At 44.3% G+C, this 26,516-nt stretch overlaps 1 protein-coding gene across 1 annotated transcript; it reads right to left on the bottom strand.

Moving 5' to 3' along the window:
• Positions 1–4,411: 4,411 nt before the first annotated feature.
• Positions 4,412–5,532, bottom strand: LOC103718663 (U-box domain-containing protein 34-like). Its single transcript, XM_089930984.1, has 2 exons — positions 4,800–5,532; positions 4,412–4,692 (listed from the first exon to the last, which is right to left on the bottom strand). The coding sequence occupies exons 1-2, from the start codon at positions 5,487–5,489 to the stop codon at positions 4,633–4,635; spliced, it is 750 nt and encodes a 249-aa protein (XP_089787110.1). The 5' UTR covers positions 5,490–5,532; the 3' UTR covers positions 4,412–4,632.
• Positions 5,533–26,516: the final 20,984 nt, after the last annotated feature.

Here is a 26,516-nt window from a genome sequence, read left to right as displayed (position 1 = left end):
CTCCAACTCAGGGTGCTGTGTTAAAAATAGATATAATTAGGTGCTCTGTTAATCACAGGAATTTTGTGGAAGGAAAAATTCAGGTGAAAATGACAATTCCTTTTTTTTTTTCTTATCTGAAAAGCTAAAATATTTAACATCAGTGAAATCAATTCTAACATGAGTGCTGCATTGTCATTAGCATATTAACTTTTCAATGATCTTATTTTACTTTTCAATGATCTTATTTTCTTAATATTTATTTATGTCTTGTGCACTAAGTTGGGCCTGCAACTAGAACTTGCAACATACAAAAATTGTAATCGTCTTTACCTTTCTGAATGGACAAGTCAACTTTAGCATCTAATCATTTTCAAGAGGTCCTATAGTTGTTTTGCTATGATTAAAAGGTGTCTGTTATATCCACACATTTTTTTTGATCTTCGTGCAGACAGTTAATTAATTTCCACTGTATTTATCAAAAGAAAAAAAAAAGAAAAAAGAGAGGAATGTGTAAAGATGATATCATTATGTGGCTGGACAACCATTATTTGAATGTATGAAGATAATAATGATATTAAGTGTCATGACCTCCAGCCAAGTATCCTTGGGCATAAATATCTAAATAAATAGGCGGACAACTACTTGAGCTCTCAACATCTTGATTAGTGAATCTTGTACTAGTTGTATGAGTCAGTAGAATCATAAAAAAAAAAAGATCAAAGTTTTGATCGACATGTCATACCATAGAACAAAACTTGTTATATATCGATTGAGGCAAATGATCGATCTGCATTGTGAAAGTGTACTAGATCATGATTTGAACAATATCACAATGGCAGCACTACAAATGTTGCACCATATTGACGTAAGAGAGTGCACCTACTTATCCTTTATACTAAGATGATTTTTCTTGCTTTTGTCATTTTAGCTTGTATTCCCAGGTGCTGTATACTTGGTTAATGCTATTGAGGGAGTTACAAACTAATTCGGCATGCTTACATGAAAATAGTTGTTCACAATTGCACATGGGACATTGAGGTCTTCCAAATCCAGTTACTTTCACTATTGTGCATTGTTGAAGAACATTTGCCATGTTCATTCACATGCTGAAACTTCATTTATTCTCCAGGTGTGTATGGGTGCGTGGATGGGTATGCATGTTTGTTTGTATGCGTATGTAGTGTTAAATTGTGTGAATTTATACAAACCCGGGTAAGTCCCAATCATTCTTTCTCAATGAAGAGTTTTGTCTTGGTAAATAGAACATAATTATTCATAGAATACCATTTCTTGGTACTCATCCTCAATATTTATTAATGTTACTCAATAAGTATGAGAAATTGATCTTCCATCATTTCTTTTAATAAGATTTGTATCTTTTACTTCAGAAGAAGTGGCTTAATATATATGATTAGGAGAAAAATCCTATTTCTATAATTTTAAAAAGTTCAAATTCAAGCACCTTTGCAAATAATTCCCTTCCTAAAAATGGATAATCTATTATCAGATTCAGCAGTTGCATTTCAAATTCACCTTAGGAAAATATTGGACGATATTTAGAATGGAAGTATTGTTGGATCTGAGGACATTTTCAGTGCTCTTTCTCATGTAGATTATCTATTCTATGATAAGGGAGCAAGGTGGAAGGACTGAAAACTTCTGTTGATCTTCTTTCTAACTGTTGTTTTGTGGTACTTTGAAGGCCTATTATTTCCATTTCCATGATCAATCTTGCTACCATATAAAATTTGACATGTACTTAACGTATACATGAGAAAGAATCTAGAGTCAAATCTTTAATCTTGTGAAGTATCACATTAATTTGTTTTGCGTCTTCTTTCTTTGTGCCTTTATTTTTATTTATTCTACTGTTCGTTCTGTTTTTTATTTGTCATGTTGCCAGTTAATAAGTTGTGTGCATTAGTTTGATTTGGGATTGCAAGCATTTATATTGACTTGGAATTGCAATAGCTACCATTGTCAGAAGGTCCAAAGAGAGTGTGATAATAGATCAAAAGAAGTTACAGTGCATAACTGCATATGTTTTACACATTGACATGGATGTCGGGTAACCCTTGTTCTTATTTTATATTGCAAGTGTAGAATGAAATGAATATCTTGTTATATAATTGTAGCCATTATATTATCTAATATCATATACAAGCATTTTAAACTGCAAAATAAATAAGTGAGTTTTTTTATCTGCCAACTAGCCTTCTAGGTTTAGTTTGGACTTGTGCAACCTTTGTCAGAAAGTTGGCCGGTCACAAAACATTGTCATACATGGGATACCATATCAGAATGATACAGCTAATCCTGTTGGAACGAGGCATGGTATGTTATAAGGTGATATACACTATTAGCAACTTAAATAAATTTTTGCATTTTATATAATACCTATAATTAAAAATAATAAAATAAATGTGCTAATCTCACTGATCATCTGCTAGATCCTTTGATCCTCTATGGTTGCATTCATCCGGGGCAGATGTACCTACCATGCCGGTTGCTATGCAACATTGCATCAAATGTTGCCTCATGTAGATGATTAATATTGATGTGGCTTCTGGGAAATTAAAAAGCATTGTACTCCATCTATGATGTTTATTTTGGTAGTGCCATGTTTAAGGAAAATTCAGGATGATTGGCATTTTAATTGTTTCATATTAATTAAAATTGAAAACTATGTTATCATAAACTATGTTTATTTTGGTAGTGCCAATTTTTCACTCCTTTTTTTGGGTAAACTATTTAAGGGTTTAAATGAGTGTACGTGAGGACTCATGTAGGTGTGTCTAGTTCCATACTAGTAGTGCTTTGGAGATTTATAGTATTTTTGTGGGACAGGATGTTGCTGAATTCATTATGCATCTTTAGTTCTTTCTTGGGGAGCTCTCTGGGATTGGATGAAATTGTAGTTAGGATTTGTGTAATGTGTCATATGGTTTTGTGAGTCAAGGCTTGCTACTTAAGAATTTCATTGGGATTATGTATAATGTTTTAATTAGACTTCACCTGAAAGAAAGAAGATTTAATTAGTCTGTCATTTGATTTTCTGCTCTTTGGTGGCTACTAAGTGACACTGTCTAGACGGTACTAGGAATTGAAAATTTAGGGTGATTTATTGGAATACAATCTCTCTAACGAATTATTTGAGGTAGCATGCAGCAAATAGATGGTTAGAATTGAGCACTGTTGGTTCTTCAGATATGTTATTTGATTGATGTGGTTTTTATCTTTTAGTTCCATTTTTTCTGGTTGGTGAAGATAGTGTTGCTTTTTAGTTCCATTTAGTATAGAGCAGTATGGTTCTTGGGAAACTTGTGGTGCGGGCCTTTCCCAGCATTCCTGCCAAAGCAGGAACATGTTGTGGAAAACCATGTCTGCCTTTGTATTTTCTGATGGGCTATAATGATTGGATGGTCTGGATTTGATTAAATTTGATCTGGTGGTGGCTTCTTGGGCTGGAGAGGGCAAGCTGAAATGCTGTGTGGAAAGAGATTCATACAAGCACAATCTGATCATTGTCCATTTTGAAATGGATGGCTTGAGGCAAATGGAACAAGTGAACACAGAGGAGGACATCCATGGGCCAAAATATTCTGCATTTGGTCTTAGATTTTCAAAAATAAATCAGGCTTTCCATTGGCTAGATCCAGTTCGATCTGGATCATTGGGTCTTAGTAGAGATGCGCATGTGCAGATCAAGCCCATTTTGAGTCTCTGAATCTTGGTCTACTTGAGCCACTTGCAAGCCTATATGGTGGCAATGGATCAAGTTGGGTCAGCATTTAATGCGAAGCACTATATGCGCAGCATGACCTGGCTTTCCAATGGGTTTATGCTACTTGATTGGTATCTACTAATGGATCTACTCTCATAAATCGATAATCCACCCAACTTGGATTTGATTTCACTCAACGAAAATATGCTCAGAGACACTCCATCAAAAAATAGAAATAAGTCCAATTAGCGACTCTGTAGGCAAAAATTGCTGCACTATGCGGATACTGCATCATCAGTTGGACATGATGATTGATAATCAAAGCCTCCTCATTAATATTTTTATGTGTGCCAAAAATGGATTGATTGGTCCAAAGATTGGATTCTTAGACCTGTTTAGTGTTTTCTTACTCTGGTAAAACACATCACTTTTTTTTTTTTTTCTGGTATGAAAACATATTGTTCTTTTATGAAGATCCTTGTTTTTGCGAGGTTAATACATTGAAAAATTTGCAATATGATAATTCTTTTATATCATGTAATGAAACATATTTTTGTTATCATTATTCACCTTATTCTAGCAAATGGGATCCTTGGAGTTATCTTGCTTGGTTGACCTCTGGTGTGAAGCGGATACAAGTAGAAGGAAGCAAGAATTAATGCTGGTTAGTTTGATCAGTCATCTTAAAATCTAAATAATGCCAACTGAAGCTGTAAGAGATTTCAATTTCCTGTATTTTGAGGAGGCAAAATGTCAATATGTGGAACATCATTGGTTGCAATCCTCAAAAGCTGGCTAACAACCATCTCATTACAACATTTGCATAGCGCAAGATCAAAGACCCTTTTATTTGCCAACCTTCTCTGATACCCCTGGGAGTGTCTATGAAGATTCTGCTTCTCTCTCGATTGATGCCATTATAGTCCTTAGCTATCAGCTGAAGACAAACATGGAGCACTACAAATTGAATTGCTTGATACCTGATCCTGCTTGCGCAAACACAAACAACTCAGATCAGTACAGTTGTTGCATTTTGCTTCATACTGCTTGACAGATCTTAAAAGGCTTCTATTTCAAATTAAACTAAACTAACCTGATTGGTGAGAGACCTCATTCTCTGATGTGAAATGCTAGAACTGTGTGGTGCAGTGCCAAAAATGCCGCCACCAGCATTTTCTTGGTGTGCATGTCCAAAATTTCTTAACTGGTTGAGCTCAGGCAAGATGACCATCCCGAGATCAGGTCGTTCTTTCCTTCTCAATTCTGCACACTTCAAAGCGAGTTTAGCAAATGAAAGAGCCTCCTCAACAGGCCAATCAGTGCCAGCTGGATCGAGCATTTCTGCAAAGGTTCCCCTTTCAATTGCTCTCTCCACATGGTGTGTGAGGCCCATTGGAGGCTTTGCTGTGATGATCTGGAGCAGCATTATTCCCAAAGAGTATATATCAGATTTGACACCGAGCATGCCTGTCTGTTGATACTCGGGGTCGATGTAACAAAATGTTCCAGCAGTCGACGTCATTCTGTATTTTGTCACACTATTTGCTACAGATGGTGGGACTAGTCTTGCTAGGCCCACATCACTGATCTTGCTTACATAGTTGTGATTTAGGAGGATGTTTGCTGGCTTCAGGTCTCGGTGAACCAGAGGTTCTGGCTTAGCCTGGTGGAGGAACAATAGTCCAGTAGCTATCTCTGCAGCGATTTTAAAACGCACGCTCCATGGGATTGGTGGAGTGTTGCCTCGACGGAAGAGTTCATCTTCTAAACTCCCATAGTCCATGTATTCATAAACCAAAATACCATACTCGGGACGTGCACCAAGTAGCAGGAACATGTTGGGATGTCGAATACAGCTCAGCACCTCAACCTGGATGGACATAATGATTTTTGTAAATAGTTATCTTGGGATCAAAATGAGCAGCATGATAGAAAGAATCGTATTAATATTTAGAATTAGTTGAATTCAGAAGTGATGCTGGAAAGATATCTGAATGCTTTCAAAGCTGATATTATTAGGAAAAGAAGGGAAAATTTAGGTCATCTTTTTTTTTTTGGTTGAAATTCTATATTTTCTTTTAGAGGGTGGGCCTTGGCGCTAGAGGATGGTTTCTCCATCATGATTTGAGTGTCATAGGTTCAAAGCACGAAAATAACCTTTCTACTTGTGGCTCTAAGGCTGCGTATAGTTGATTGTCGCTGGACTCATAGTGGCGTTAGTCTTGTGTATTGGGATGCTCTTTTTAAATTTTAGTTCATTATATGATATGGTACAGGACTTATATGAATGGGATAAAGTGATCCAAAAGCAACTAAGATGGTGTGGACAAGTTTTTTTTGGACATCTGAGAAGACCCTGGCAAGCAGAAAGGATCAAGAAGAAATCAGAAGTCAAGAACAATAATGAGTTAAAATGCTTCTAATGACATGGAATGGAGTTCCAGCAAGCATCCTGCAGCGACGGTTCAAAATGCTTTCAGAAATGGTGGGAACAGAGTTTGATAATTATTGACATCGTTCATTTTTTAATGTGAAATCTGAACATATAAAGATCAATGTAATGTTTAAAGATCATAAAATACCTCAAATGAGAATTTAGAAAGAAAACTTAAATAACTAGGCCAAGGTTAATCACTACTGTATAGGAGCTAAATTGGAAGACCAAGGAAAAGATAGATGGAACTTGTAGCTTGCCTCAATGAATGTAACAGCCTCAATGAATGTAACAGGACATAGCTTGCCTCAATGAATGTAACTGTAGCTCCTATGTCCAAATTTATTCGAATATAAATAGAAATTTGAGTATCCGATTAATATCTGTATCCGTAAAAAAAATGGATATAGATATAAATAAATAACCATCCGATCCGTATTCGAATATTCAATTTTATTTATAATTTTATTTAATTTTATATGATACACTTGAATTTTTTACAAAAATAAATGGCCGTATGAATATGCTATTAGCTTGATTTATCACCCACTTAGTAATATCTATGATTCTATGGTTATAAAGTTTAATTATTTGATTTATATTCATATTTTTGATATTTTATTATATTTGTGTAAAATAAATATAAATATAAATTTTTATATTCGACTAATATTTATATTTGTATCTGTATTTATTGAATAAAATAAATATGGGTGTAGATATGCCGATCTCTTTCCATTCGGATTTCGGCCCAATCTTTAGACGTTCCGTTCACTGTTAAGCTAAAACTACGCGATCTTCCCCTCTCCCTCCTATCTTGAGATATACATACCTCTCGGCCAGGAGAACGTCCAGAGAAACCCTTCATCGCCTCTTTCTTTGCCGCCTCTCGCTCGCTCCCATCTCTTTCTCTCGTCTCCTCCGATGGGGTCGAAGCGTGCCGCCGTCGTCGCTCCCAACAATGGCAAGCGCCGGAAGGTCTTCGCCCACCGCGATTTTCCAAAGGGATGCGGCCGCCAGGGAAGACAACTTTCCGACCTCTCCGACCCCGACGAGGCGCCTCTGGTGGAAAACGACCGGATCTTGGATCCGGTGGAGCCGTCGAAACCCAACGATGTAGACCGCGTCGAGAAGAAGGAGAAGACCGGGTTATTGAAGGTCTCCGCCGTTCGGAGATTTCCCAGGGGATTAGGCAAGCCGGACGAGGATCCCGAGCTCTCCGAACCCGAGGAGGAGGAGGAGGAGGCGCTGAACCTAGAAGAAAAAGATCCGTTCTTAGATGAGATAGGAGTCGTCGGAACCCGAGAATATGGGAAGATGGGATGGAGTCGGAAGACGATTTGACGGGCAAGGGCAGTACAGATGGGCTGGGGTTTTCTGATGCCGTGAAGCGATTTCTTTCAGAAAGATACAATCTTGCTGAGGGGAGACGGGTCTCGTCGAAAGCCAACAATGTAGATCAGTCGAAGGGTTTAGCCAACAATCTTGCCAAGCAATTGAATAAAAGGAAGGGGAGCTGAAGATTCCCCTACCACCATCTGTCCACTTCACTCCCTGTCTCCTACTATTGTCTTTGCTCCAATCCATGGCACCGAAGAACAGCTTGTAGCAGATCGAAGCGGGGTGAGCGGGGAGCGGGTGCTTTAATCTTCGTGTGACCTTGGGTAGTCTCACGGGGATTTTCTCGAACGGTAGGAGGGCGGGAGACATGGCGGAGCCGGTGGTGGAAAGGAAGACTGGGTCGGTGGATGGCGTATCTACCCGGCCCAATCGAAGTCACGTGGGGGAAGGGGCGAAGGGGCCGTCGTGGTCGGCGGTGGCTAGAGGTGCCCCGATGCGGCCGCATTGGACGAATCTTCACATCCCTGCTGCGGAGCTGGAGGCGTTGCAGAGGCGATACGATGATGTGGTGGAAGTTGAGGAGGATAAGCTGGAGGAGACCAAGAAGCCATGGATGGATTCGACGGTGCTGATTCGGAGCCTGGGAAGGGTCGTCCCTGCCGAATGGGTGGTTAAGGAGCTTAGACGGGTTCTGAAGCTCTCTGATATCCCCGAGATCTTCCCACTGCTGGAAGGCTTCTATGTGGTTCGGTTTTCCTGTGAGGAACACAGGGAGATGGCACTGAGTTGGGGGCCATGGATGGTGGCAGGGCAGCTTCATGCCATGGAACGGTGGAGGCCAAACTTCACTCCGGGTGTAGGTGGGTTGAGCAAGGTGGTTGTCTGGCTTCGGATGCCCGGGCTGCCGCTGGATTTCTGGGAGAAGTCCATCATTCTTCAGATGGCGGCGAAGGCTGGTAGGCCGCTGGCGGTGGATGAGGCAACGGAGCAAGGCAAGAAACTGGGCTTTGCTAGGGTCAAGATCGAGGTGGACCTCAAAAATCCTTTGAGAGGTGGTATCTTTGTGAAGGGGAAGACACAGAGGATGGAAGAGAGGGTTTGGCAAGCATTCATCTTTGAGAACCTTCCAAATCCGTGCTGCCGGTGTGGGAGAGTGGGCCATGGGGAAGGTTCATGTGTGTCTAAACCGATCGAGATTCTAGGAGAAAGGTGTGGTAAGGCAGTGATGGAGGAGGAGAATCGAACGTCGGAAGTCTCCTCACAGGGAGGGGTCAGTGGGAACGGCCCTTCGGAGACCCCGGGGTACGGGCCGTGGATGGTTACCCACAGAGTCCGGCAAGCGTGGACTGGAAAAGGGAGTGAGAAACCAAGGATGCAGATGGCGGTGGAGGGCGGTCCCAAACCAGTGGGTACGCCCATCCGTGTGGAGGCTTCTTCGGTGGGTGGGGAGACGATCCCCTCTGGCTCTCCGGTGGACCTGGATGGATGGCAGAAGCCGTCCAAGGTGGCACGGCGGAAGTCACCGGACAAGGACAAAGGGGAATGCTCCAATGGCAACTCGGGAGGAGGGGTGAGTCAACCCGGGAATGTGTTTGGCGCGTTGTCCGAGTTGACCAGCGTCCCGGAGTTGGCTGATCGGGGCCCGCATGCAGGAGATCGGGCCGGTATCCAGGGTACTTTGCGGCCCAACTCCCCTATGGGTGGGCGGGCGGAGAACACAGGCTTTGGGCCGCTTAGTTCAAAGCCGGGGTCAGGTGGGCCTGGCGATGGGCCGGCCTCAATTAACCGAGGCTTACCCAAGACGGATTCGGGGCGCGGACCGGGTTTGAGTCCGCTGAAGCGCGCCCGCAGCCCGTCTAAAAGGGATCGGTGTGCCGACTTTGTGTGCCCAGCAGGAGGCGTCCGGCCGGCCATGGGTTTTCGGAGACCAGTGGCGGGAGGGCACCGGAGGAGCCGGAGTTCACCTCCGCCGACGGTACCGATGTGTTCCCGACCTCCTAGGGCAGCGGTGGCGGCCGGCGGTGGGCGGGAAGCTAGCAGCGGACGACCTGCAGGCTGGAGGCTCTCCCGTGCCACCTCGGTTGGGGACCTCTCGGCAGTCTGGTCGGCGGTGGAGGCGACGGCAGGGGCGGTGCAACAGCCGGAAGGTCTGGAGACGGCCTTTCAAGCAGTGGGTGGTGCCGGCTTGAAAGGCAGCTGCGGCAGGGAGGAAGGTGGGACTACTGTGGACTCTGTGTGCCATTTGGCACAGGGACACAGTGCCCACAGCCAAGTTTTGTCTCAGGTCTTGGCAGCGGTGCAAAGGGATGTCGCTGAGCCAATTCCCAAGGAAGGAGTGAATGTGGACAGTGGGGTCGGCTCTGGGAGGGAGAGCCGGGCAAATGAACCTGGTTGTCAATGAAGCTAATCCTTTGGAATTGTCGGGGGGCCGGGAAACCTTCTTTCGCCCCGGCTTTTCGGAGGTTGGTGCAGGTGCACAACCCTGATATCTGTGTTTTATCTGAGACCCGGTTAGCCGGGAGGAGTATTGTGAGAGCTAGGAGGGCACTTCCGCGATCTTGGAGATTCTATGCTGTGGAATCTCAGGGGTTGTCGGGAGGTATTATTGTAACTTGGAAATTGGATTGTGGTAATGTGGACATCTTTAATGTCAGTAGCCAGGAAGTGATTATGGTGATATCAGAAGGGGAGGGGAGGCCATGGATTTTTGGAGCTGTATATGCTAGTATTGACTTTAGGGCTCGGAGGACATTGTGGGAGGAGGCTTCCAAGTTGGTGGATCAGGGGCACCCAGTGTTGATTGCAGGAGATTTTAACTGTATAGATGATCCACAGGAGAAGATGGGTGGGAGGCAATTCTTATATCAGAGGAAGGTGAAGGAATTTCAGGAGTTTATTTCTACAAATGGGCTGATAGATCTGGGTTTCACAGGGCCCAGATTCACATGGTGCAACAATCAACAGGGTCCGGCTAGAGTGTGGGAGAGGCTTGACAGGGCCTTTGCCACGGCTGGCTGGATTCAGGAGTTCCCAGACTATCATGTCAAACATCTTTCGCGGATAGCTTCAGATCACTGTCCGATACTGGTGAGTACTGATAGACCCATTCCTTTTTATTGCCCTTTCAGGTTTGAGAGGTTATGGCTGTATTACCCTCGGTCTTGGGGTGTTGTCAGTGAGGCTTGGTGCAAGCCTGTCCGGGGGGATGCTATGTATCGGATTTCTCGCAGACTTGAGTTGACAAGGAGATATCCTCGGAGGTGGAATAGGGTGGAAGTAGGGAACATATTCCGTAGAATTGAGGAGTTAGAGGAGGCAATTGCAAATCTACAATCACGAGAAGCTTCGGGGGGAGGTTTATCACATGAGGAGTTGTCGGAATTGAGATCCTTCTTATCTATGCATGACTCCCTACTTCACCAACAAGAGATCTTCTGGAGGCAGAAATCGAGGGTTCAGTGGATTCAGGAAGGGGACAGAAATACCAAGTTCTTTCATCAGTCGACATTGATCAGAAGACAGCGGAACAGGATCAGATCTATCAGGGGCGAGGATGGCCAGACCACAGAGGATCCAGATATGATATGCAGGGTGTTTGAGCAGTTCTTCAGGGCCAGGTGGACAGAGCGGACAGGTAGTGGGATACATACTGAGCTACCCCTTCCATCTGAGGGGGTATCCGATGAGGATGCTTTAGCACTGATCAGTCCGGTATCGGGGCGGGAGATTCAGGAGGCGGTGTGGTCCCTAGAGGGGGACAAAGCACCTGGGTCGGATGGCTTTCCACCCGTGTTCTTTCGTAGGTATTGGTCGATTGTTGGCCATGATGTTATTGAGGCCATCCAGCAGTTTTTTAGTACGGCCATGATGAGTCCGGAGTGGCAGAGGACTTTTATTACATTGATCCCCAAGCGCCAGGATGCTACTGTGCCTGGCCACTTTAGGCCAATCAGCCTATGTTCTACCCTGTATAAGGTCACGGCAAAGATCTTGGCAATTAGACTTAGAGGGATCTTACCCAGGATTATCAGCCCAGAGCAGGGTGCTTTCATAGGGGGAGGAGTATATCAGATAATGTCCTAATTGCCCAGGAGTTCATGTTTGATCTGGAGAGGGCTCCTATGCGGCGTTGCCTCATGGGGGTCAAACTTGACATGGAGAGGGCATATGACAGGATGTGCTGGGAGTTTCTTCGATATTCTTTACAGAGCTTTGGCTTCCATGAGATGTGGATTAGGTGGGTTATGGGCTGTGTGATGGGCCCCTCCTTCTCCATTCTGGTAAATGGCACACCTTCTCACTTCTTTAATACATCTGTTGGACTTCGCCAGGGATGTCCATTGTCCCCATTGCTATTCATCATTTGTGCAGATACATTGTCCAGAGCTCTTCGATCTGCAGTGGGTTCACAGACTCTGGAGGTTTATAGGCCGGTGCAGAGGGCTATGCCGATTTCCCACTTGCTATTCGCTGATGACTGCTTACTGTTGGCTAGGGCGACCAGGCAGACTGCACATTCGATCCGGAGGATTCTCTATGCCTACTGTACTGCTTCTGGTCAACTGATCAACTTGGATAAATCGTCTATTCTTTTCAGTCCGAAGACCAAGGCTCAGATAAAGGCCGCTATCATGGAGACCATGGGAGTTGGTGAGCAGGAGGGCATTTTGACATACCTGGGTGTGCCGATACTTGGGCGACGTCTGCGTAGTGGAGATAGCCTTTCTCTTGAGCACAGCATCAGACACAGGTTAGAAGGGTGGCAGATGCATACATTATCTATGATGGGTAGAGTCACATTGGCACGGTCAGTCCTCAGTGCTATTCCGATATATCTTGTATCCCATGCTGTCCTCCCCGTATCTTCGTTGAGGTCAGTTGAGCGGCTTATCAGAGACTTTATCTGGGGGAGGCGTGGTGACAGAGGCAGTGCACATCTAGTGGCTTGGGAGGTGGTCTGTCAGCCGGTTAGACATGGTGGCTTGGGAGTGCCGTCCTTGGTGGCGCGACGGGAGGCTTCGGTTATGCGGTTGGCAGCTAGCCTCATGCTGGAGCCCGAGAGCATATGGTCCTCCCTGATGAGGGCTAAGTACGGTGCATTGACGGTTGGTGTTAGGGCGGGGCGGCTCCACTCCCCTATCTGGAGGGAGATCAGTGCTAGGGCTACATTAGTGCTTCCGGCGATCCGGTGGGCTATCGGGGATGGTGTGTCGGTGGATGTCCTTGAGGATAGCTGGGTGATTGAGCTACCGATTAGCAGGCTACCGGCCATGGTGGATACGGGTAGGCTGATGGGACATCGAGTTAGTGATTTGCTGGTCCCAGGGGAGGGGAGATGGGATGAGGTGTTCGTTCGGGAGACTTTTGGGGAGCACCTGGCGGAGAGGATTTTGGCCTTACCGATCCCGCTCCGGGCGGAGCCTGACAGATTGGTCTGGATTCCGACAGGCCGGTCGAGGGTGCGTGCCAGGGACATCCATGCGTGGACCAGTAGGGAGCCGGAGAGGCGGATTGATGGCGGATGGATATGGAGGATGAGGGTGCATCCCCGGGTGGCGCTTTTTCTATGGAAGGTGGCCTGGGGTTGCCTTCCGACCAGGAGTATGTTGGCCAGACGAGGGATGAGGATGGGATCACTATGCGAGGTATGCTTGGATGCTGAGGAGACCATTGGCCACGTACTCCTCCGATGCCCTATAGCTGTGCAGTGCTGGAGATCGGCCTCGACGCTGCTCCCTCCTATGTGGGAGTCGGTGGAGGATATGCTCCGGTATCTGCGAGAGGCTACTCGGAGGCCAAGGGATGCTGAGACAGGATCCATTGTGGCTTACCTAGCCTATCACATATGGCTGGCTAGGAATGACCGTCTCTTCGAGGGCGGGCGGTTGTCCCTACGGGCTGTGACGGAGAGAGCACTGCGGCAGGCAGCGGAGACAGCTATGTTGGCCATGTCGGCTCCACCTGGGAGGACTAGGGATATCTGGGGTACTTGCACTGCTGGTTCAGCGTCCAAGTTTAGTTTCTTCTCTTGGGTACCCCCACCTCCTGGCTATCTTAAGGTGAACTTCGACGGTGGTATGGCGGAGGATGGCGTATCTGGGGGCGTGGGTTTCGTGATCAGGGACCACCGGGGTACATTTATCGCTGCTGAAGGACGGAGTATTTTTGGCTGTTTGGTGGTGGGAGCAGAGTTGCAGGCTGCTTGGGAGGGCGTTTTGTTTGCGAGACGTGTTCTGGGGGCCGACAGACTTGTTCTCGAGGATGATTGCTCTACAGTGATTGACTGGATACGAGGAGTGGACACATATGGGGATGGTCACCCTTTGATACGGGACACTCGCAATTTGGTGCGGGAGCTGACTTCCTGTCAGATTGCCCATGCCTATCGAGAGGCGAACAGTGCAGCAGACTGCGTCGCCTCTTATGTTGCCCGGCACTCTGGGGAGGCCTTCTGGTCTGCTTGGGGGCGTTTTGACCAAAAAAAAAAAAAAGGGTTTAGACCACGTCGAGAAGAATAAGGCCGGGTTATTGAAGGTCTCCGCCTCTCGGAGATTTCCCAGGGGATTAGGCAAGCCGGATCAAGAATTTCCCGAGCTGTCTGAACCCAAGGAAGAGGGGGAGCCGCTGACCCGTTCTTGGATCGGATAGAGTCGTCCAAAGTCAAAATTGTATCACCGATTTGGTCGGCTCCTCTGGAGGGAGTCATCCTCACCCGACCATCTACTGCTGTTGTTTCTTCTTGTCCGTCATCATCTGAGGCTACTACCTCGGCACTAGTTGGTCCGAGCTCGTCAGCTCCAGTGGAAGACATTCCTTCAGTTCTAGCTCGCTCTTCCAAGGTCTTCATTCTGAGATTGATGGGGACATCAGAGCCACTCGTTCGCGTTCGCACCAGGGATTGACATCGTTATAGCTCGGAGATGATCTTGAGTCGTCGATTTGAGTAAGGCCCAGACTTGGGTCATTTGAGTTTGTTTTATTTTTATTTTTTGTATTTTACTTTAGTTTTAGTCAAATCAATTTGGTCGGTTGTTTTGTTAGGAGACAAGTCAATTGAGTAGATCAATTTTGGTAAGGGATTAATTGATATAAGGGTCTAAATTTAGTCAGTGTGAATTGATTGACTTGGTCAATTGATTAATTTGACTTAGTCATGATGTAAGGCCTATTTAAAGGCCAGCCCTCTCATGTATTAGGCATTGAATGATTGAATAAAAAAAATCCTAGCCTCATTTCTTCTTCTTCCTCCTCCTCCTTGCTTTCTCTTCTTCATCCTCCTCTCTTTTCCCTGCAGTGGTCCTCTATCAGCTTGGCATCAGAACAAGCCAACTTTGTCCCTGCTGCCAAAGCCCTAGGATCCGGTTTATGGACGGAGCACCTCCGATTCTTTCTCCATGTCTGCCGCACGAGGTTTTTGCTTGGGGCTCATGCCGCGGATGCCGAAATGCGTTGATGGTCGTTGCACAACACACACTGCGAAGAGAAAGGAAAATCTTATTTCCCTTTTCTCTTCTCTCTCTCTCTCTCTCTCTCTCGGTTCTCACCAGGTCCCTCTTTCTCGGTTCTCACTGAGGAAAAGAGGAAAGGCCCTACATCAGTTCCTACCACCCGCCGCCAGACCATTGGCGGCTCTTGCAGCCTACTTATCCATGGACCCCCCCTCCTAGAAGTTGAGCCTGTAGCTGTCCGGGGATCAAGCATCACAGGGAGACGGCAATAAAAAAAAAATCTTCCCCGCTGCCGAGAAGCTCCACTGTGTCTCTCCCTGAGCACGCCCCCCTTCGCTGCCTACCTGCGTTGGGTCCGTAGAGAGACCGCCGCCATGGAACGTCATGGTCGACCACTAGGGTTCGACACGACCCACAGAAGCACCGCCGCCCGACAACTCCGCACTTGCCGCCGTCCGTGGGTGTCTGTGGTCGGCCGCTGCCTGTCGCCGCAGGTCCCGTAGCCGCCGCCGCGACCGTTGCCTCGCCTACAATCGCCTCCGCGAAATCCAGCCTTAACAATTCCGAGATGGTCTATCAATGAGTCCAATTCAGCCTTAACAACCCGTAGGTGGCCAAGGATGTGGTCCAAGCTATTCAGTTACGTGCAAACAAGAGCATTATGTGCTCTTTCCAATGACCTGATCGACGAAGCTTTCACCTTGGTTGTTTAAGTAAGCTTCTGTTTTGTAAAGTTCACCATGTTTTTTGCTTTGGTTACTGACTATTCTTCCTTTCAGCATGCCCATGAGATCAGGTACATGCATAAGGCAATTTTATCGCTTAGGCGGCATGCTTCGGACTTTGCGATGAAGTGGCAACCTACCGAGCGAAGAGCCATCGAGGTTGAAGCAAAATCAAAGGCCGATCTCGAGCAGGCAGAGGAGCAGACTCAACAAGCTAAAGAGAGAGCAAAGAAGGCCGAGTACAAGGTTGAGTTGGCAGAAGCTCAAGCCTCGGCCACCTGGACTATGCAATGATTTCAGACAACCATTTGTCCGAGGCCGAAGAGGTCTTCGTAGCATCTGAGCAGAAAGTAGTAGAGTTATATGTGAAGATTGCTCAGGTCGAGCAGGAAGCTGTCGAGGCCAAGAAGATGGCTGACAAAATCGAAGAGGAGGATGCTAAAGTGGTCGAAGATTTTCTCTCCTCGGATCAATTCAAAGAGGAGTCCATCCAGAATGCCACTGACGCCTTTGCAAAAGGCTTCGAAGAGTGCTGAGCTCAAGCCCTTCGACTTTTTCCAGGGATAGACTTCAGTTCCCTTCGGATCAATTTTAGTGCTGATGACGACGACGAAGAGGAATGAAGTTTTTGTTTCTTTTTTTCTTTTGTTTTTACTCGAATAAACCGAGCTCAGTGTATTTTGTTTTTGTTTGGGTATTCTGAGGTAAAGAAAATAAATTTTTTTTCAAGTTTCTGACTTCGATTCGTACGTAACTTATTTTTTTATTTGAGTTCGACTTATCATACCAAATTTCCTTTCTTTTGATGCCTCTTTTTAAGCTTAATTCCGACCAGAGAATCGGCTAGGATCCCCAGCCAACCTTGAGTTCTTCATATAATTTTCTGAAGTTTATCTCCAGATTTACTTCAAATTCCAAGTGAGCTCGCTTAAAGAGGTCTCGGATATATCCGAGGCGTCTCCATAGGAGCAAATGGTTTTCTTACCGAACTACCGTTAACCTTGGAGGTCTTAGGTTGGGGCCCAAATATTTCTGGGATGTTCCTTATTTTATTTGAGTTGAATATGCTTGTCATTATTGTTTGATCTGAAAGATAGAAGTTGATAACCTCTGCTGTCGGGCAATTATCGGTCGGGTCCGAGGGTGGCTAATCGGAGGTTGAGGTAGGCCCTTCTCAGTCAAGCCGAGCATGCACATACCGATCTAGTCATCCACGTCGGATAAGTGCCTCAATCTCATCCTTGAGTTGGATGCACTTTTCGATCTTATGCTCGTGGTCTCGATGAAAGCGACAGTACTTCTTCTTGTCTCTATTGTTGGCTGGTGCCTTCATTTTATGCGGAGATTGTAGGTAACGTTAGCTTGCGATCTCTATGAGCATTTGAGTCCTCAGTGCATTGAAAGAAGTATACCTCTCAAACTTTCGAGGAGGACTTTTAGGCCGACATGAGCTCCTCTTCTCGGGGTGAAGTACTCCTTGATGCACCATCTTTTCACATCTTCTCTTGCCCCCTCGGTTGGGTCTTCCTCTAGCCGGCTCGTGATAGAAGGACATGACTTTCTCTGTGTCGGCATACTTCTCTGCTTGTGCCAACATCTCGGCGAAGTCCACTGTGAAGTGCTTTTCCAAGAAGCATAGGAAACGAGACGACCTTAGGCCACCTTTCATTACTGACATTGCGACCGATTGATCTAAATCGCAAACTTTTAGTGTTGCTGCATAATATCTAAGGGGCTCTCTTTCTCTCTACTTGATGTCGAGCAATGCATCGGAACCACAACACTACCTTCGGCTGGAGATGAAGTGTACTGTAAAAAGACATACGAACTGCTCAAATGAATGAATAGATTTAGGCCGAAGCTCAAAAAACCAAAATCGAGCCGCTTTGCAAAGAGTTGCAGAAAAAGCTTTGCAAAGCTTGGTATCAGTGGCCCCTTGCAATATTATAAGAGCTTTGAAGCTCTCCAAATGATCTAAAGAATCCGAGGTACCATCATATAGCTCCACTCAAAACATTTTGAATTGAGGTGGAATCGGTTTCTCTACGATATGGCACAAAAAAAAGATTTCATGGAGAAGCTGAGGTCATTATTTGCCCTCGAAGCCTGTCTCCTAAGAGCCTGAATCTGACGGCCCATCTTCTCAATTTTTTCTATCGAGGTAGGCATCCCGCCGAGGTAGAGGCTCTGTATGGTGAGGAGACGAGAGACCCAGAATAGAATTCTTGCCGGAACGAGGGCTTAGAATTATCCCATACCTTTCCATATCATAATATAATCATTTTTATTGTAATAATATAATAATCATTATAACTGTAATAATATAATACTAGTCGGCCATCCCCTGGTAAAAATAAATAATTCAATAAGAGTAACTTTAGGATTATCCTATGTCTTTCCATATCATACAACTAAATAACTACAAATGCGTTTGCAATCATCAAACATAGAAACCAAAAAGAAACAGTTTTTGCATATGCAATTTGAATTGTGACAATTCTAATTGCAGTTGCAATTCTTATTATCGTAGTTGAAATTGCAGAGTCATGATTTCTAAGTATTAGACTTTTAGATGGGAACAAATATATTTAGTAATGGAGACACTGGCTTATGGAGAACACTACCCAAAATTGTTTCATAAGGTGATAGTGTGACGGCAGGAGACGACATAACTTCATCCACCGTCGTTTCAACCTGCTAACATATTACAGGGTTAGAGAGCAAGTACAGAGGAGGAGGATAACCAGGGTAAAGAAAGTTGGCGCAGCAAACCCTTTAATTTTAGCCTACAAACCTTAAATCTATGTCCTAAATTACTTAGGTAAGAGTTGGTTTAGCAGCACTGGTTTCACATATAACCAACTGTCGCCTAGATCTGTTCTGAGAATAAAATATTAGATCTTTATAAGTGCTTATCATTAGCTACTGCATTACTGAACAGTAATTATCTTTTCCAGCTAAAATTCTGAAAAATGAATCTTTGGTCATTATTTTATTATTTGAATGCAAAAAAGACATAAATTATGGCAGTTAGTTTGTGTTCATGACATACCAATAATTACAGAAAATTTCAATCAGATATCGTATGGCCAAATTATTATCTCTAAAAATTTGATCTACGACTCAGCTCTTCGATATGGCAGATATTTGTTCTAATTCATGTTAAGCCATACTTATAGCGGTTAAAATGGTGCACAACAATTCAGATATCTTCCAAAATTAGTTAGAAAAATATAATAAACAAAAAATAATATATTAAATATATTTATTATATAAATTAAAATTAGTACTAATGTATTTTTATTATAATTTAAAATTATTATTAAAAAATAATATAACAATAACATAATTAATAATATATTATAAATATAATATAATATAATATATTATATAAATATATTTATGGTATATTTATATTTTTTTCTGAATTGATGGTGATTTTGAATTTGGATATATCATCCGTACCAAACGCCGTAAAAAACTATTTTCAGTAAGAAGGGGAACGTCGCGCGTGTGTGATTCAGAGGTCAGGTCGAGGCCGTTACCGAAATACGGAAAGCCCGCTATATAAATCACTCTCGGTTGAGTCGTGAGACGAGATTTTAACGAGGAGGGGTCGCCCTCCTCCAGTTCCCACCTCCTCCCAATGCTAACTCTAAACTCCGAAGCTCCTCCTCCTCCTGGAAAGCTATGAGAGCCCTCTTTGGGAACCCCGTGTCCCTCTCCTCCTCCTCCTCCTCTCTTCCCTTCTAGATTTCCTCGTCCGACGCCGATGGCTATTCCGGCCGCCGTGCATCCCTTGAGAACGCCACCGGAGACGGCGAATGGTGAAGGAGCGGGAGCCTCAGCCAAGAAGCAGAAGAGGGAATGTCAAGAATTCGAACCAAGAAAGTTTCTTGAATTTTTTTTCTTTTTAAAGAAAAACGTTCCTTGTTTCTTCTTATAAGAAGAGGCATCGATGGGTTTTCTTGGGCTTTTGGTTCGTGATTCCTTCATTGAGGTTTCTTGAAATAAAGATTGGCTGTTTTTCCAAGAAGAGGTTTCTTGTTGTCTTCCCTTCGTGGTTTCTTGATTTTTCTTGGGTTTTGTCAGCTATGAGGTGGCGGTATATGAAGTGGCATTGCGGAGGAACACGATCGCGGTGATGGACACGGGATCGGGGAAGATGATGTCCGCTTCAAAAAGATTGGAAAAGGAACTTAAGATGAGCGGGGACCGCTGGCTCGTTATATTTCCTGCACCCACCGTCCATCATCAGTCAGGTCAACTCGAAGTCAGGATTCGTTTTTTATCTTCCCCTCTAATTATCATGTAGTGTTTCTACGTTTTCGTTTTCAAGATCTTGTTTCGTAAGTTATTTTTTGGGTTCAATTTCTTTTGTTCACTGCTGGCGCGAAAGGAGTTGTTGAATGGACTACAAAGTTTTTAGTGGACGTAGCATACGCGCGCATCGGCTGAAGTTTGCACTACAAAGTTTTATTTTCTTTTCCCCTTTGAAACATCACTATCTTGTAGTCTTATATACTGTGATCATGGTCCTAAAAAGGCTAAATGCAGTGAAGGTGCGTTCTATTTCTTTTCTAACTGCCTATGTATAAATAATGATTCATTCTATGATTAATTCGTTATTCTGCTGTCTTGTCATCATTCACTGTTACCCTGTGGCATCACTGGCTGTGCTCTGTTTTTACCGGAATTAGTCTAATTCAAGGTTTGCTGCACCGGTTGATACCAGTATGTACCGATGTATCGAGAACCGGTATGCGGTATAGAAGCGCACCAGCACTCGGTATGTTGAACCAGCTTTCATACCTGGAATATCAACACTGTAATAGGATGATACAGATATATAAAACATGAAATGCATATATGGGTTGGAATTGTACCTGGGAGTGGGCTACTTGGATAATCATGTCATTTTGTACCTATTTTTTTTTTCCTAGTAGCATTCTTTTCTTTGGTTATCTTGCATCTTTTGTTGTGTATTGGATTAAGCTTCTGCCATGGATTGTCATGTACAACATCAAAGAGAAGGATGGACCAGGACGGCCATATTGTCAACATCGTGACTTCTAAGCTTGAGACAAACTAACATTATAGAAAAAGGATGGACCCCTAAAGTTGACGACAAGAAGCCAGACCGATCGTTATTGCTCACTGTTGTATGTATTTATTCCTTCAGTCTACTTTTTTATATGTATCTTCATGTCAGGGGTGTTGTCAGTTATGGATTTCAAGATCAGCTTTCTGAACTTGAAACCATTTTGGATGCTAAGGTGAATACATGGTTCCTGTGCATTATTTATTGCTAATCTTAGGTGAATACATGGTTCCTGCACATTCTTTATTGCTAATCTTAGAATGAAAAAGCAAAAAACTCTTCTTTATGCTCATGGATTCATGAAGTATGTCTGGTTTGGGTGGATCATCATTTTTTGTCAATTCTTTTACATATTTATACTGTGGCGGGTGGAAGTGAGATGGAACTCTATATCCCGGCAGCTAAAGAAAGAGGTACTATAGTCTGAAACTATTCCTTCATGAAGATCTAAAAAGCAAGCTGGAATTATTGTGGGCTAAGGTTTTCGCATCTCCGTCTTGCATATTTGCTTTTTTTGCATTTTGCAGTCATATTTGATCTCATAAATGTAATCATTCAGCATGATTTTTGTATTCATGCAGTATGATGCCTCAGTCGCCCAGTTGCAGAACTCAGCATTATATTAGCATAGTGATGCAGAACAGGAGATCATCGCTGATCGCTCGAATGAGATGAAGGTTCAAAAGACTCCGGAAGCGTATGACAGTCCAAGGGAATCTGGAAGAGGATGAGGCTGAATAATTTTTATTTCTGTTAGCTGAATATTTGCTGAATATTTTCTGCTTCTGTTTTAGAGTTCCTATTTAGTTTATGTTTCTTAGTTTGTTCCAGCTTCCTATTTCAGAGTTCTACTTTAGCTAGGACTCTAATTCAGCAGGGTATTTCTGTAAACCCTGTTAATAATGTTTAGGGTATGGAGTGGCCTATAAAAGGGCTGTCACGTTTTAGAGAAGATTTTTTTTGGCCGTCAATAAAAAAAATCTGTTTCAGAGAGTTTCTGAAAACTCTGAGTTTTCTGAATTTTCCTGGTTCAACGTTGGTTGAATCCAATCTTCAACGCTTTCACTGCGTCAATTGGTATCAGAGCAAGGATTTGCCTGGCTTGATGGCCAATAACGGAGGCGAAGGAAGCAATCCCAGCGACGTTGCTCGTGGGCAAGAGGCTATATGGGCGGCGATTGAGGAACAGAGGCAATTCATGGCGGAACAACGTCGGCAGATGGCGGAAATCCGTGAGTTGCTCGCTGGCATGGGACTCAACGCCAACCGCAACCGAAACACCCATGGATTAGGAGTCGGAGGTTTCGCCCGAGGCCAGCAGGGTGGTAGGCATGAGGGGCGCGATGAGGAGCGCAATACCCACTTCCATCAACGGCGTCCATACGAGGAAGACGAATCTGATGAAGATGAAGAAGTCTGCGAGCATGGCCAGCAGGGTGGACGGTACAGAAGATATGACGAGTACAGATTAAAAGCGGATATTCCTACTTTCAATGGGAATATGCATATTGAAGAATTTCTTGATTGGGTGTCTGAAGTTGAGAGGTTTTTTGAGATGATGGAAGTACCTGAGGGGCGTATGGTGAAACTCGTGGCTTTCAGACTGAAAGGCGGCGCAGCTGTTTGGTGGGATACCCTCCAGAGAAACAGGCACCGCCAAGGAAAGGCACTAGTTCGCACTTGGAGGAAGATGAAACAATTGCTTATGGAAAGGTTTTTGCCACCTGACTATGAACAGTACTTATTTCAGATGTATCAGAACTGTGCCCAAGGAAGTAAGTCTGTATTTGATTACACCGCTGAATTTTTCAGACTTTCTGCACGGAATAATCTAAATGAAACTGAGCCACAGCGAGTAGCAAGATATTTGAATGGTTTGAGGCCCAAAATTCGTGAGAAGATTGGGCTGCAGGTGCTGTGGTCTGTAGAAGAAGCTCATAACATGGCGTTGAAAGCGGAACTGTTAGAAAAAACAGGGGGAAGACCTGAATATTCATTTAGAAGTAATGTTGATGCTGGTAACTTTCCGGGAAAGGGAAGAGTGTCGCAGCTTTCAAACCCAAACCAGTCTGACCATGTTGGTGCATGGAGCAAGGATGGCAATAGCAGCGTAGGCACCAAGGAGAGACAACTAGCAGGATCTAGCAGCAAGGAACCACCCAAGAATTCAAATCCATATGCTAGAGCCACGTCGGTGAAGTGTTATAGGTGCGGTAAGCCTGGGCACCGTTCTAACGAGTGTCCAGCGAGAAAGTCCGTGAACTTGATTGAACCCGAAGAAGAGTCTGAGGAAGAAGAAGAGCAGCTAGTCTATGACAATGGTGTGTATGAGGTTGGGGAAGAAACTCAAGGGGAACGAATTAACTTAGTTCTACAGCTGATCCTATGTTCAGCCAAACAAGAGGAACTTCCACAGCGACACGACATTTTTCAGTCTTTATGCACCATCAACAAGAAGATTTGTAACCTTATTATTGATAACGGCAGTTGTGATAACTTTGTGGCAAAGAGGTTAGTGGATCACTTGAGACTGGCAACTGAAGCACACCCTTCGCCTTATTTTATTGGTTGGGTGAAGAAGGGTCCAAAGGTTAAGGTGACTGAAGTTTGTAAAGTGCCTATCTCGATTGGAAAGCATTATAGAGATGAAGTTGTTTGTGACGTGATCGACATGGATGCCAATCATATGTTGTTGGGAAGGCCCTGGCAATATGATGTAGATGCAACTTATAAAGCTAGAGATAATGTATATTTGTTTACCTGGGAGGGCCATAACATTGCTATAGTCCCTACAAAAGAGTCTAACAAAATTTCCAAAGCCGTTGGGATGGAAGGGAAATCTTTCCTAACTCTGTCCAGATCTGAAAACGACTTTGAGGCGGCAGCGAAGGGGTCTCAGGAGGTTCACGTGGTAGTGGTCAAAGCTTTGGTTGTAAATTCAGAAAAGGAAGAAGGGAAGGAAGTGCCCCGAGAAGTTCAACAGTTACTTGAAGAGTTTAAGGAGTTGGTAGCTGAAGATTTACCCAATCAATTGCCACCTATGAGGGATATTCAGCATCACATAGATTTGATACCTGGAGCAAGTCTGCCAAACCTCCCTCATTACCGCATGAGCCCAAAGGAAGGTGAAGTTTTAAGAGAAAAGATAGAGGAGTTACTGAGGAAAGGATTTATTCGAGAAAGCATGAGTCCTTGTGCTGTTCCGGCCTTACTAACACCAAAGAAGGATGGAAGTTGGCGGATGTGTGTAGACAGCCGATCCATAAACAAAATCACAGTAAGGTACAGGTTTCCCATACCTCGCTTGGATGATATGTTGGATATGTTGGCAGGATCTAAAGTGTTCTCCAAAATCGACTTGAGGAGCGGGTATCACCAAATCAGAATTCGGCCTGGCGATGAGTGGAAGACCGCTTTTAAAACTAAGGAAGGGTTGTACGAGTGGCTAGTTATGCCTTTTGGGTTGTCCAACGCACCGAGCACCTTCATGCGGTTGATGAATCAGGTACTGAAGCCTTTCATTGGACGGTTTGTTGTCGTCTATTTCGATGATATCTTGATTTATAGCAAAGATGAATTGGAACATTTGACCCACTTGAGAGAAGTATTGGAGGTGCTGGGAAAAAACAAGCTATTCATTAATTTGAAGAAGTGCCATTTCCTAACAAGCAGGTTGCTGTTTTTGGGCTATGTGGTGCGTTTTGATGGTATTCATGTTGATGAAGAAAAGGTGAAGGCCATCCGCGAATGGCCTACTCCAAAGACAGTGACTGAGGTACGTAGCTTTCACGGGTTAGCAACCTTCTACAGGAGGTTTATCAGAAATTTCAGCACTATTGTTGCACCGATTACTGAATGTCTGAAGAAGGGGAAGTTTAACTGGGGAGAAGAAGCAGAAAAGAGTTTTTCTTTGATTAAAGAGAAATTATGCAGTGCACCTGTGTTGGTTTTGCCGAGTTTTGACAAACTCTTCGAAGTAGAATGTGATGCTTGTGGAGTGGGGATTGGGGCTGTTCTATCCCAGGATGGGAGGCCTGTTGCATTTTTTAGTGAAAAACTTAGTGATGCCAGGCGGAAGTGGTCCACATATGATCAAGAGTTTTATGCAGTTGTAAGAGCCTTGAAGCACTGGGAGCATTACTTGGTACAGAGGGAATTTATCCTGTATACTGATCACCAAGCATTGAAGTTTTTGAATAGCCAGAAGCATCTGAGCAACATGCATGTTCGGTGGTCTACATATTTACAAAAGTTCCCTTTCGTCATTCGGCATAAATCAGGAGCTTTAAACCAGGTGGCTGATGCATTGAGCCGTAGGGCTGTGTTGTTGGTGACCGTGAGTCAAGAGGTTGTTGGATTCGAATGTCTGAAGGAACTATATGCAGAAGATGAAGACTTTAAGGACGTATGGGCGGCATGCTTAGCGAAGCCACCTACAGGTGATTTTCATGTTTATGAGGGATATTTATTTAAGGGAAATCGCCTGTGTATCCCCAGAGTCTCCTTGAGGGAGAAACTTATTCGAGACTTGCATGGAGGTGGTCTCAGCGGCCATTTGGGAAGAGATAAGACCGTGGCACTTCTAGAAGAGAGGTACTTCTGGCCCCAACTGAAGAGGGATGTGGGAAACCTAGTGAGAAAGTGCTATGTTTGTCAAACTGCAAAGGGGCAAGCACAAAATACAGGTCTCTACACTCCCTTACCTATTCCTAATGATATTTGGGAAGATCTATCTATGGATTTTGTGCTTGGACTTCCGCGTACACAGCGAGGGGTCGACTCTGTGTTTGTGGTGGTCGACAGGTTCTCGAAGATGGCCCATTTCATCCCTTGCAAGAAGACATCCGATGCCTCCCATATTGCGAGATTGTTCTTCCGAGAGATTGTTCGGTTACATGGAGTTCCACTATCTATTACTTCTGACAGGGACTCAAAATTTCTAAGCCATTTTTGGATTACTCTATGGAAGATGTTTGACACCTCCTTGAAATTCAGCAGCACAGCACACCCTCAAACGGACGGCCAAACGGAGGTGGTGAACAGAACACTTGGAAATTTAATTCGCAGCATATGTGGGGATAAACCAAAACAGTGGGATCATGCTCTACCTCAAGCTGAATTTGCATACAACAACGCCGTTCATAGTGCTACCGGTAGAACCCCTTTCTCACTGGTTTACTTGAAACAGCCCAGACATGCTGTTGATCTAGTACGCCTGCCCAAAAATCTGATACGAAATATGGCAGCGGAGAATATGGCGGATCAGGTCCAATCTGTTCAGGCAGAAGTTAAGCAAAGATTGGAGGAGACTAACGCTAAATATAAGGCAGCTGCAGACAAGCATCGTCGGCATAAAGAGTTCCAAGAAGGGGATATGGTGATGGTGTTCTTACGTAAAGAGAGATTTCCAACTGGCACTTACAACAAGCTCAAACCGAAGAAATATGGTCCCTACAAAGTGTTGAAGAAGATCAGCAACAACGCCTATGTCATTGATCTACCTGATGATATGGAAATTTCGAAGACTTTTAATGTTTCAGATCTGTATGAATATCACTGTCAAGGGGCACCCCTGTATCCAGACATTAACTCGAGGGCGAGTTGCTCTCAAGTGGAGGGGACTGATGCAGAACAGGAGATCATCGCTGATCGTTCGAATGAGATGAAGGTTCAAAAGACTCCGGAAGCGTATGACAGTCCAAGGGAATCTGGAAGAGGATGAGGCTGAATAATTTTTATTTCTGTTAGCTGAATATTTGCT

Source organism: Phoenix dactylifera, chromosome 5 (genome assembly GCF_051530095.1).
Source record: "Phoenix dactylifera cultivar Ajwa chromosome 5, Ajwa_hap1_PhDact_Kaust_v1.1, whole genome shotgun sequence".
Lineage (NCBI taxonomy): Eukaryota > Viridiplantae > Streptophyta > Magnoliopsida > Arecales > Arecaceae > Phoenix > Phoenix dactylifera.
The sequence above is the reverse complement of the archived record's forward strand: the minus strand, read 5'-3'. Positions and strand labels throughout refer to the sequence as shown.

What these genes read in the sequence shown, in the direction of transcription:
- LOC103718663 (XM_089930984.1), bottom strand. Translation starts at nt 5,489, where the DNA reads ATGGACTATGGGAGTTTAGAAGATGAACTCTTCCGTCGAGGCAACACT. An exon ending in TGAGGTCTCTCACCAATCAG is followed by an intron (nt 4,693 to 4,799) that starts GTTAGTTTAGTT and finishes TTGCGCAAGCAG; the next exon opens with GATCAGGTATCAAGCAATTC.